Raw genomic sequence first — 12,037 nt, 5'->3', positions numbered from 1 at the left:
CCTTCCAGTTTAGAATTCATCTTTGTGTAACTTCTCCATCTTTTTACTCTCGATCCCAAAGCAAGTTTATTCCATGTCTCTGCCTGCAGAGATAATTCTAAAGTGAACAACAGTATTCCTGAAAGGGGATCTGTTATAATCGTATTGTTTGCACACTTATCTGATAGTGCATTGTTTAGATGTCCTCTTTAGAATGATATAGGGATGCTATTCCTTTCAAGAATCATAAAGTATTTTACTAAAGGGGGTCATTATCTGACACACAAGCAAACTAAAGTCAAGAAATGGTAAATATCTTTATTTCTTAAAAGGTTTTTTAATGTTTCCCGTTATGATAGTAGCAAAACACCTCACAATCATTTCTACGCTCAACCTCATAACATTGTGATGACCTAGAAAAATATTATTATCCCTGTCTTGGTAAGGCAGAGAAAGATTAAGTAACACAGGTCCAAGGTTTCACAGGAAGTCTGGGAGTGAAGCTTCAAATAGAACACAGCCCTCCTGAATCCCCTTGCAGTGCCTTAACCACAAGACCATTCTTCCTTTCCCAAGGTTGCAAATGAAGTCTGTGGTACAGCCAAGAATAGAACCCCAGTTTCCTGACACCTAGGCCACCCACTCTCCCTGTGTATAAACAGACTATCAATGGTAAACCATTTCTAAAACTATTTTTGCAATTAAATCTAGGACAAACTCTTTACGTCCAAGACTTTCTGCATTTCGCTGCTTACAAAAAAACTGTGTCCCCCTGCTAATTACTTCATATCACAGAAGTGGTTTCATCTCACCTTTTACCATTATGTATTAGTACTGACTCTGTTAAATATGGAGCGACAAGGAGGAGACTCCGCATTGTCACCACTTCTCATAGGCAAATCAAAGACAGGCTTGCCAGAGACGAGTACAAGGAGAAATAAACTACTCTCCCCTGCATAAGGTAGTCCCTCAACCAAGATTCACCTTCAAAGAATGCAGATGAAGTTGTTGCCACTGACCTCTCCTTTAGGATTTTACATATGGAAGAGAGATCTTTATGTTGTTAGGACCCACAGTAGCTCCAGTAATAGAAAACAGTAGATAGGCTGAACTCTGGAGGGCCTGGAAAGTACACAGAGAGGTTTCAGTGCCATACTGAATGCTGGATCAGGCCTAGTGAATGTTGGATTATGCCAAGAATACCCAGGTGTCTGAGCCACACAACTTCCTTGTGCCATTTTTTTTTTAGAATGATGTGCCTGGTTCCTCTATGTAACACTGCTAATTACAGAATTAAGTTCTTATTATGTTGACCCACAATTGACTGTGGAGATGGAGACAGAATGGCTACAAGCAGAGGAAGCAAAATAGCATAGGAGGGGCTTAATAGAAGAAGTTATTTTCTATACTTCAATATAATCCTGTATCTTTCTTCTGCTCCCTTTGCTACCCCTGGCTCTCCAATTTCAGTCTATCAGATCATCAGATGGCAAGATTGGGTCCATCACACTGCTTTAGTAAAGACATCACTTTGGTTATCATTAATAATATTTATTTTGGAAAAATATTTTTAAAATGAATTTCTTCATTAACAAAACAGTAAAAAAAAACCTCAAATAACATTTGCACAATCTTCCATAAATACATTTATATACAAAAAATATAGTCACATAGACCCGAAGTGCCTTTGTACAGATTTACCAAAAAATTTAAATTATAAAAAATGAACGTCACAAAATACTCAAGCTTTACAATTATCATGAAAATATTTTTACAGATTCCAAAAAATAACACACTTTTTTCACCTAGTAAAAACACATTTTAGTATCAAAAAAGACAATAAAGGCAGTGTTTGTGTCTCTAATTCAAGAAAAAACTGGCTCATAAGAATCCAAAATATACACTTCAGGCAGTGCACGCTTCTTATGTAGTAATTTAGTCCGTTCATTTAAATATATATAGAAAAGCAACTGACCATAGTGCAATGATAAAATTCATAAAAGGCAGTGCAACAGTAATCCTTGAACACAGACCCTTGCCTAGTGTCCATCTTGTTTTTTTTTTTATTTTTTTGCAGTCACTTTGCTAACTTCAGTAGAGAACCAGCTCAGCCTGAATTTAGTTTCTCAGCAGCAGTCAGTGAAGGAATCTATCTCCCATTCCTCTTTCAGCAGCATTCATTGGGGCATATCTCCTTTGAAATTGTTTTGAACAACAACTTTGCCATATCACCTCTGGTTTACACCTGTAGAGAAGAGAAAAGAAACAAGAACAAAGAGAAGGAGGGGTTAGTAGAACATTATTGAGGAGTGCAATGCTTAAGAAATAGGTGGTAGCTTCAGCATCAATCTCCATTCCAGGGCAGAAAGGACCCCAGAAGTATGGCATAAATCACGATACTACATTTGTCACTCTGCAAGCTTCCATTTGGGGAATTCCCCCTGAAGCATGTGGCTTGCAGGATTAGGATTTATCTTGAGGGGAAAAAAACATGAGTTTTACAATGCATGCAGAATGACACGATCTGACTTACTATTTTTCTTTTGCAGCTACTAGGCAATGTACTGACCTCAGTTGCTATGATGCACTCATCTTTTTCTTCTGATATGACATACACCGACTGGTACTTAGTGTCCTTTGAAGTGGAATATAGTGACTCTGGTCGTTTTCTTTCAGATGTATCACTATTGAAGAGAAAACCAAGAACAACGAAAATGAGCTGCTAATACCAATTAGGAAACATGCATACCCTTTACAGTAGAACTATTCCCCCTGAGCTATTACTTGAAATGTACCTCTTTAGTTGTACTGCACTTTTCTCCTCTGCCTCTGAATCATATGTTTCACACTTGGCTTCACATTTGCTGTGTTCCTCTTTAACAGAGTCCTCATTTTTGAGTTCATGCACCAAATTGTAATCCACTGATGGGTATCTAACTTTGTAGCCATTTTTATCAGAGTTATTATCACTGTGAAAGTCTACTTTCTTATTTGTGTTCTTAATCTGAGTGGCACCAATAACACTTATTGAAATGTCCTTCTCACGTTGGCAGTTGGCCAAGTTGTTCATGGTCTCAGTTTCACTCCTGCATGCATCAGGCTGACGGTGCCTCTTTTGCATTTTGAGTCTGACACAAACAACAACAGCAGCACACCCCAGCAACAGCATCAGGACCAGAATTATTCCAGCACACACGGCAATCCAAGGAAACTGTGGGTTCGGTCCTTCAGTGTACTTCTCAGTGAAGTCAACAATGACAGGTCCCTGAGGCTGTTCGGGGAGCAAAAACTGACAGTTGAGTCCGCCATATCCCCGAGCACACTCACACACATAACGGTTGTTTCTTTCATGGCAAGTAGCCCCATTGTGACAAGGGTTGTGTTCACATTTGCTGACTGGGGCGCTACAGTTCTTCCCATTGTATCCTGGAGGGCAGGTGCAGGAATAATCATTAATTCCATCTTGGCAAGTTCCACCATTAGCACAAGGAAAGGAGGCACAGTCATCCACATTATCATCACAGTGTCTTCCAGTAAAACCAACCTGGCATTGGCATATGTAGGAATTTCCAAGATCAACACACTGGGCCCCTGCAATATATTAAACATGAAATATAATAATCAGTGTGTATTTACAATATCAAGCAATATCTCTGCAGCTCCCATCATATGATAAATTTAAAGGGATGCTCTCAATGTAAAAATCAAGGCCAAGACCTTAAAAAAAAAAAGTGTGTGGAAAGATAACTATAGAATCCTGTTTTTGAAAATAGTAGCTCATTCCTTGCTAAATCTCCATTTCTGTTACAGGTAACAAAATTTTACCCACTGCCTGCCTGGCACAATGAGCAGCCACCTGTGAGTGGCTGCTCATTGTGAGTGAGTGGGAATACCTTCCACTCTGGAGTGGGAATACCTCCCACAGCTTCTGAGTGGGAATCCCTTCCACTCACTGAGTGAGTGGAAGGTATTCCCACTCAGAAGCTGTGCGTGCTGACCGGGGCTGGGGCAGGTGCAGGCAGGAGTGCAACACAAGCTGCAGGCAGGGGCAGGCAGAGCTCAGTCCCATGCAGAGCATCATGAAGGCATCCACAGGCTGGATGGGGAGACAGACTGCACCTGACCATACCACCTAAGTGAGCCCTGCACCTTCCTCTCTCCTCCACCCGTGGCCAACTCCCATGACCCAGCACATGCACACACCCCCACACATATCCCACCCTCCCACACGCATGCCACACTCTCACGTACACACACATACCCAACTTCCCTCATACACACCCTCCACACACCCCACACCGCCCACCACACACATACCCACATACCCATCTCCTCACTCCCCACACACCCCACACCCCCTACATATGTACCCCCCATACACTCCCCACATATACCTCCCTCCCCTTCCACGCACATAATATACAAGAGTAAGACTGCATTTTGAGCTACTATATAATCACCTCTATATACACTACTCAAAAAAACATAAATCAGGACAAAAATATTTTTTTTAAAATAAAACTAAAATGTTATAATAGGTGTTTGATTTTTAATATATGACTTGTTTTTTCATCTATAATTTGTTCAAATGGCATCTTCTGAAAAATTTTATGTGTGCGGCCCTTGACAGCTCACCAAAACTCATTAAGTGGCCCTCCAGCCAAAATAATTGCCCACCCCTGCCTTAAGAACTAGCCTGACTTACCATTAGCACAAGGGCTGGAACTGCAGTAGTCAATTTTCTTTTCACAGTTAAACCCAGAGTAACCCACTGGGCAACGACAGCTGTATCCACCATCAGGGTTGTCTGTGCATCGCCCTCCATTGAAGCACGGCCCATCAGCGCAAGTCATTGCACTCAGCTCACAGTTTTTGCCATAGAATCCAGGGGGGCAAGTACAGGAATAGCTGTTTTCCAGATCCTGTTTTAAAAAACAGTTTTAAAAATGTATAAAACTATTTAGTTTAAATAATTTAAAAATCAAAATTAGCATGAAACTGACTGTATATTCCAATGTTAAAGAAATCTTTAATGCCTGTAACTTACAGTGCAGCTTCCACCATTCTTGCAAGGGTTGGCATCGCATTCATTGATCTCAACCTCACAGTTAGAGCCAGTGTATCCTGGACGGCATGAACAGGTATAGCTTCCCTGGCCAGTATTGGTGCAAGTAGCACCATTCTTGCAAGGCTTATGATGTGTACAGTAATTAAGGTCTGCAAAAAAATTTGAGAGCGGAAACTCAATAAAGATACTTGCTCCTTTATAATTATGACATGATTTAAATGAGTTGTGTTCTAAGAAAAGTATTGTTTTCTGAAAGACATTCAGAAATAAGGACTGAGAACTTACCCTGGTTACAGAAAAGGCCGCCCCAACCTTCCTGACAGTTGCATTGCCAAGGCTGTTGACAGGTACCATGAAGGCAGCCTGGGTATCGGATGCACTCGTCACAGTAACGGCCCTGCCATCCCACTCTACATCTAAGAAAAAAAAAATCCAAAGGATCATCAGATTTATACTTCTCATGGTTAGAAATCCTATCTCAGACTCTGCAAACATACTGAAGCCCAAAACCAGGAATCAAGTTTCTTAAAAAGCCTCCAGTGATCCTTCATGTGGGAAAGTCACTGGGTCTAACTGTAGCATCAGCTTTCATCAGTCCCAGCTTCTTCTTTCACTGGCTTAGATAAAGCCATTGTTGCAGGTCCTTATTTTGTTTACTAATAACAAAGAGCCACCCATTCCGTATAGTACTGTAAACTCATTAAGTTAATATTAATGACCCTGATGTTTGACTTCCAGTTTAATTCTTTGATCTGGCATTAGCTGGATTTCTTAGGTTACCATCTAGTATGAAGAAAAGCACTTCAACTAACCCTCAGATGACAAATGGCTTATTTAACACCAGAGCATCAATTGAACTGTAAAGACCAAAAAGGAAAAAACAAAACAAAACAAAAAAACTTGGAAAACTTACTTGCATTCCCCAGGTTTGTCACAAAACCCATGCTGCTCATCACATCCAGGCAAACAAATTGCTGCAAGCAAAGAAAATATATCAGTACATAAATGCCATGATCTAATACACCCCATCTAAAAGAACAGTTTTAAAGTACTGGTGGCCTAGGACAAACCCTCTTTCACTAGTTCAGTCAGTTAATAGCAGCTGAGTTAATCTCTGAAGTCTGGTGGAGTATTGATCTTGCCTAGTAACTGAGTACTTTACTTATCACTAGGGATGAGCATTCTTCTTAATACAGTTGCACACAGACAAAAGAGGGCTCACAATTGCTCCCTTCCCCACAGCCCTCACCCCCCTTTCCTTCCCAGTGAGGGTCAGAAGTCCTTTTTTCCAATTCTATGCACACAGCTCCACCTCTTAATATCCCCAGAAAGTGTGTGTGTAGATAAGAGTGGACAGCTGGTGTGCAGGGTGCCAGTGCAGGACAGCTGCTCTATTGTCTATTCTCTCCCAGCAGCTGCCCCACTGCAACAATACCCCCAACCCTTTGAGCCAATCGGGGCCAAGACATGCTTCCCCAGTAGCCTATCCCTGCCCAGATCTAATCTATGGCACGCGCGTGATTTCTCTGCAAAAACTTTTTTTTTTCTTATTCAAATAAATAAGTCTAAAGTTCTTCCTCCCCCTCTATCCCCCACCCACTGCCAAAAAAAGGAGGCGGGTGAGTACAGACATGGTAAAGAGGTAAGCGGGCCAGCAGGAGGGAGGGTAGGGGAAAAAGAGACTTCTGCTCATTACTTTGCTTAGTTATGGAACTCATTAAGCAGGCACTGCAAAGTTTTAATTCAACAAAGCAAGCCAGAGACAATGGCATGCCTCCCCCTCACCAAAAAAAAATCAGTTCTGATAATCAGATTGTTTCAAAATCAGAATGAATGGAGAGAGGAGCAGAGGGCTTAAGGGAAGAAATCTGAATCCTGGAAACGTTGTCTACCAGCAAGAAAACTTCCTTTTCACATGCACACATGTACCTTTCTACAGTTTAACTAATTTGTTCTATGAGAAAAAGCACAATAAATTGCATGCTTGTGCACACACACACACACACACACACACACACACACACACGCACACACAGAATGATGCTTTGCTATTAATCAATATTCAAATATTGAAAGGTGCTGACATCCCAATCAGTTCATCACAGTAATGTTTTCTCTCTCCCCATTCCTCGTAATGCTACTGGGATGCAACCTTTTAATCCGGGGTATTAAACCCTCCAATTTAAAACATTATCAAGGGAAGTTGAGCCCCTCTGTTTACTATGCAAAATCATATCACAACTGCTTGAATCACCCTTCTAGAGCCAATGAGAGTAGACTGAGCCTGTTTTGATGGTAGTCAATCTCAATTCACAATGTAGTGCTTTTTTAATCAAGCCAGCAAAGAGAAGAAAACAGTGTGGATGTTGTAACCAGCAAGGCAGTTTATTACCCTTCCTGGCTTGTGAGGTTTGGAGGGGAGGATTCAATAGTGAGTCATCTGCCAATATATTATAAATGCACACACACAAACAAATTAGAGTGCCACTGTATACTATCACAGACTGAGGGCAGGGGGACAGGGGACACACTGTGTGCACACAGGCGTGTGTGAGCATGTATCTACAAAGAATGATAATATTATGGGAAATTTATTTTATCCAACACCTTTGACCACTTCACCAACCTACTCACTATTCTGTCTCTGTCAGACCTACTTCTAATATTCCAAACCTCTGAGCTCCTGCAAGCCTAGTCTTCATCCTTCAAAGCTTACATCCTTCATTAAAAACAATACAGATCCTGACACATAGATCTGTCCTTGTTTCCCATAAATTAGAGTTTATCTCCTCCAAAATTACCCTGTTCTGTGGTGCCAAGAGGGCAATATCCAGTTATTAACCAGCAACAGATTTATGAATAGACAGGATTAGAAATGAGAACTTCATATCACTACAAAGTGTCTTGGAATCCACCTCTTCAGTGGGCTACAACTCTTCTTTCCAGCCTTTGCAGACTACAAGGTTGCAAGTATATCAAGCCTTAAACAATCTTAACATTATGACTGATAGAGAGAGGTTGTTAGTCTAGTACTTATAGTATCTCTTTCTAAAGCCTGCATGCCTTTACTCCTGGTATTAAGGTTTCTCTGGTTTTAGTAATGAAATAATTTTTTTAAATCTTTGATTTACCTTTTTAACTCCCTAAAACACTTGTAGAATCTATTTCTATACAATTTCTGGCATAAACATGAGGTGACAGTGTAATATGTAAAAGTTTCTCAAATGTTATTGGCATTATACCAGGTTATCTGAAATAACTCACTTGTGGTTTTAGTAATTCTGAGTAATGAGATCATCCCCAGGCTCATGCCAATAAGATCTATATTCTGCCCTATGCCACCAGGTATTTTCTCTAATTTCATCTTTATTCTCCACAAGGGACTGATCCAGAGAACAATGTAGTCAATGGAATGACCCACATTGTTTCTGAAGGGCTCTAGATAGACCTCTGGAGGAGACACCAGGATAGCCAGCAGAGATTAGATTGTGGGCACTCACGTTCAGTGCAGTACTGGCCTTTCCATCCTGGATTGCAGACCTTCTCACCACGCTCTCCACAAGTGAAGTGGCCAAAGGCATCATCCCTCGGGCGGCAGAAGACAGAGCAGCCCTCTCCATAGTAGTGCTCATCACACACAAAGCGGTAGGAGTACTTCAGGTCAGTGCGGCCACTGCTGTGCAGGTCTTGGGACCACTCCTCCCCCACTGTCAGATGTCTCTGTGTGGCCAGCCGGCTGATAAGCCGCTCTGGATTCTCTGCAAGGAACCAGAAGGGAGAAATGCAATTAAGCAACAGGGAAGTGTCAGTAGTGGGAATAAAATGCTACAGCTGAGCAGGAAGGGCTCATGGGAGGGAGGGGAGTCCAGAACTGTTGACAGGGCTCTTTTTCTTTTCACACTCCCTGGTGAAGAGTGGAATAAGAGACAGCAGGGACCTGGCTCTCCACTGCTGAGAGGGAAAGCAAAGCACACCTGGAAAGTAGCAGGTGAATACCACCTGAATACCACCCTGCAAGGGACTTGGGCCTGAGCAGTTACCTGTGTTGAGGTCATCCGGAGAATCCGTGTGCAGCGCTTCGATGATGAGGGAGAAAGTGCCCTGGGAAATTCACACCAAACAAGAAAAGCACACACAGACAAAGTGAGAAGAAAACCTGGAGTCAGCAAACACTGCCAGTGCCCCAACAACAGGAATAGAGATGTGCCCTGCCACCCGCCTGTTTTCACTTTTCTCAAGGAAATGGAAAGGCTTTGGGAAGGGTTGCTTCCTGGCCTGTTTTTTCAGCCTGTGAGGACAGGATGTGGGGTCGAAAAAGAGAGAGAGGGGGGAGAGTGGGCGGGCTGGAGGCAGCGGGTAGGATGTGAGGGCAAGTGGTCATTAATCTTCCCCGGCTTGAGAGCAGCCTGGGGCAGGGCTGGGGCAGAGAGGAGGGGTGTGTGGGCTGGTCTGGACAGGGATGTATGCACAGGGATGCTGCTGCCCCAGGCAGGGGCTGCACTAGGTGACCTCCAGGGGTGCTTTCCAGCTCCACTGCTCTCTGGCTTCACCCAGTGGGACTGTGGGGAGCTGGGCCAGCTTGCAGGCAGGCAGAGCTTAGGGTCCCTCCCTGGCAACATCCCCTGCAGAGTGCGGCTGCAGCCCTGCGGCACTTACGGGCCAGGTGAAGCCAAAGGGGAAGCGAATGGGGTTGCTGAAGGTGAGGTCGGCACCGGCCGCGCTGTCAGGCACACTGAAGGAGTTGGCGCCCAGCACGGGCGTGATGGCACTGCCGTAGGTGCAGGGTGGCTCAGGGGACACGCTGGCCTGGTAGTGCTTGAGGCACACGCGGAAGAAGGTCTTGCAGTCACACTGCTGCAGTGCCGCACCCACGCCTGGCCCACCCCCGCCACCGCTGCCCCCACGGCAGCAGTTGCGGTTGCCCAGGAGCCCCTTCTTGTTCACGAACTCCTGCAGTTTCAGCTCAAAGACCCCGGAGCACCCAACCTGCGGGGGGGAGACAGAAACATGAGCCCGGTGCTTGCGGGGCCCAAGCCCCCTCCCTCCTGAGGCTGGGGGACAAGCCTCTGCCAAAGCTCCCCTGGGTCTGGCATCCCCATCCCCTTGGGGCTGACTTGGCAGCAAAGCAGTGCCCATGCCCTCCCCCCCCATCCCCATCACCCTTTGCCCCTCTGTCCTGCATCCCCATCCTCTTGGGGATGACTTGTCAGCAAAGCGGTACCCATGCCCTCACCCACCACCCTTTGCCTCTCTGTCTGCCATCCCCATCCCCTTGGGTCTTACTTGGCAACAGAGCAATGCCCATTCCCCACCCACCACACTTTGCCCCTTGGTCCGGCTTCCCCATCCCCTTAGGTCTGACTAGGCAGCAAGAGGCGCCCGTGCCCTCACCCCACACCATCCCCACCACACTTTCCCCCCTGTCCTGCATTCCCAACCCCTTGGGTTTGACTTGGCAGGAGAGCAGTGCCCATTCCCCACCCACCCATCCCCATCACCCCTTGTCCCTCTGTCCTGCATACCCATCCCTTTGGGTCTGCCCGGGCATCCCCACCACCCTCCCTCTCCAGGAGCCCCCAGGTTTCCCTCCCCTTAGCTCAACCCCCAGACACTCACCTGGCCATGGCAAAGCAGCACCGAGAGGAGAGCAAGAGTCAGCATGCACTGAGCTCCCATGATGGGGGAGCTAAGGGGACTCTTCTTTTTTTTCTCACTCTCTCTTTCTCTCTTCTTCCTTGCTCCCTTCTTTTTCTTCCTTTCCAAGGGGGATAGGGGAAAGTCTCTCTCAAGTGGCGTGGGCAGGAGAAGTCTCTGGACCCAGCCTGCCTGCAAGAGTTCGTGAGAAGGTTTTCTTCCTCTTCCCGGACTCTCTTCTTGTCTTGTGCTGCTGATGCTTTGAGGTGTACCCTTGGGAGGCCCCCCAAAGGAAGGACAAGGTGGTGTTTGAAGCTAATAGTCTAAGCAGCAAGGTTTCCCCCTTCTCTTTCTTTTCCAATCCACGATTTCTTTTCTTTTTTTTTTTTTAATCTTATTTTGTGTTCAGTTCAGTTTGTTTTTTTCGCCTAAAGCGTCTTCTTCCCTCACCAGGAGAGAGGCAAAAAAAAAAAAAAAAAAAAAAGAGAGAAAGAAATAAAATAAGCCACTTAATTCCCAACAGAGGCAGAGAAAAAGGCTTCCCCAGGAAGATTAAAAATCAGCGATCTGGAAATCCCTGCGGACGAGGAGGCGGCGATAATTCCCGGTGCCTTCAGCCGAGGGGAGAGGCGGCGTGTGTGAACGTGTGTGTGTGCCGTGCAGCTCGCCCTGGGAGGTGTCAAGCAGCAGCGATTTGCAGATCACGTCGGACTCTTCTTGCAAAAAGCGAAGATCTGTCTTGCAGTGGCGGGGTTTTTTTTGTTTGTTTTGTCTTTTGTTTTTGTTTTAAAGGAATCCAAGCCAAAAAAAAAAAAAAAAAAGAAAGGAAGGAAAAGAAAGAAAGTCAGATGGTGGCGAACCGAGCGCGCCCGTGTGTGCTCCCGGCGCTCGCCGCGTGTGTGCCGTGCGATCGTGGCCGGTGCTCGGTGTTTCTCCGAGTGTCAAGCGCTAAGGATCTGCCTCTCATCGGGAGCCTGCCTCCCTTATATCCCGCCGGCCGCCTGCATGGCTAATGAGATGCAAATCAGCAGCCCCCCAATCTGGCTAGAGCTGTCACAAAGGAGCCACTTTTCCAAACCCTCCTCTCAATGGATCGCCAAATGGTCAGTGAGCTGTAAAATGTGCAATCCGCCTCCTCCTCCCTTGCCCCCTCCCCTCCGGCTCTCACAAAACGGGCTCATTTACATTCCTGCAAATGTGGTCACCTCAAGAATCCCCCTTCTGCTCCGGGGAGACGGCAACACCCCCTCTGCCACACAGGGACAGGGAGCGAGCCGCGCGCTCCGGGGTCTGCAACTCTGTGCAAAGCACCGCTCTGCCAGATACAGTGACTTGGGGACACTCTACATTTCCTTT

General features: G+C 45.3%; 1 protein-coding gene across 1 annotated transcript in view; it reads right to left on the bottom strand.

Annotated features, from left to right (window-relative positions):
- Positions 1–1,596: 1,596 nt before the first annotated feature.
- Positions 1,597–12,037, bottom strand: part of DLL1 (delta like canonical Notch ligand 1) — a 14,927-nt gene continuing 4,486 nt past the window's right edge. The window contains exons 2-12 of the mRNA XM_006016987.3: positions 10,664–11,453; positions 9,704–10,033; positions 9,088–9,148; positions 8,548–8,805; positions 5,961–6,021; positions 5,333–5,463; positions 5,027–5,196; positions 4,685–4,901; positions 2,775–3,570; positions 2,549–2,663; positions 1,597–2,224 (exon numbers count right to left, since the gene is read on the bottom strand). Coding sequence (XP_006017049.1) covers positions 2,219–2,224; positions 2,549–2,663; positions 2,775–3,570; positions 4,685–4,901; positions 5,027–5,196; positions 5,333–5,463; positions 5,961–6,021; positions 8,548–8,805; positions 9,088–9,148; positions 9,704–10,033; positions 10,664–10,723 — 2,205 coding nt within the window. The 5' untranslated portion in view covers positions 10,724–11,453 and the 3' untranslated portion in view covers positions 1,597–2,218. The remainder of the gene's footprint in view (positions 2,225–2,548; positions 2,664–2,774; positions 3,571–4,684; positions 4,902–5,026; positions 5,197–5,332; positions 5,464–5,960; positions 6,022–8,547; positions 8,806–9,087; positions 9,149–9,703; positions 10,034–10,663; positions 11,454–12,037) is intronic.

The sequence above is a fragment of the Alligator sinensis genome, unplaced genomic scaffold, assembly GCF_000455745.1.
Source record: "Alligator sinensis unplaced genomic scaffold, ASM45574v1 scaffold448_1, whole genome shotgun sequence".
In the NCBI taxonomy this organism is placed as follows: domain Eukaryota; kingdom Metazoa; phylum Chordata; order Crocodylia; family Alligatoridae; genus Alligator; species Alligator sinensis.
Note: the sequence above shows the minus strand (reverse complement) of the source record. Positions and strands in the feature narration are given on the sequence as shown.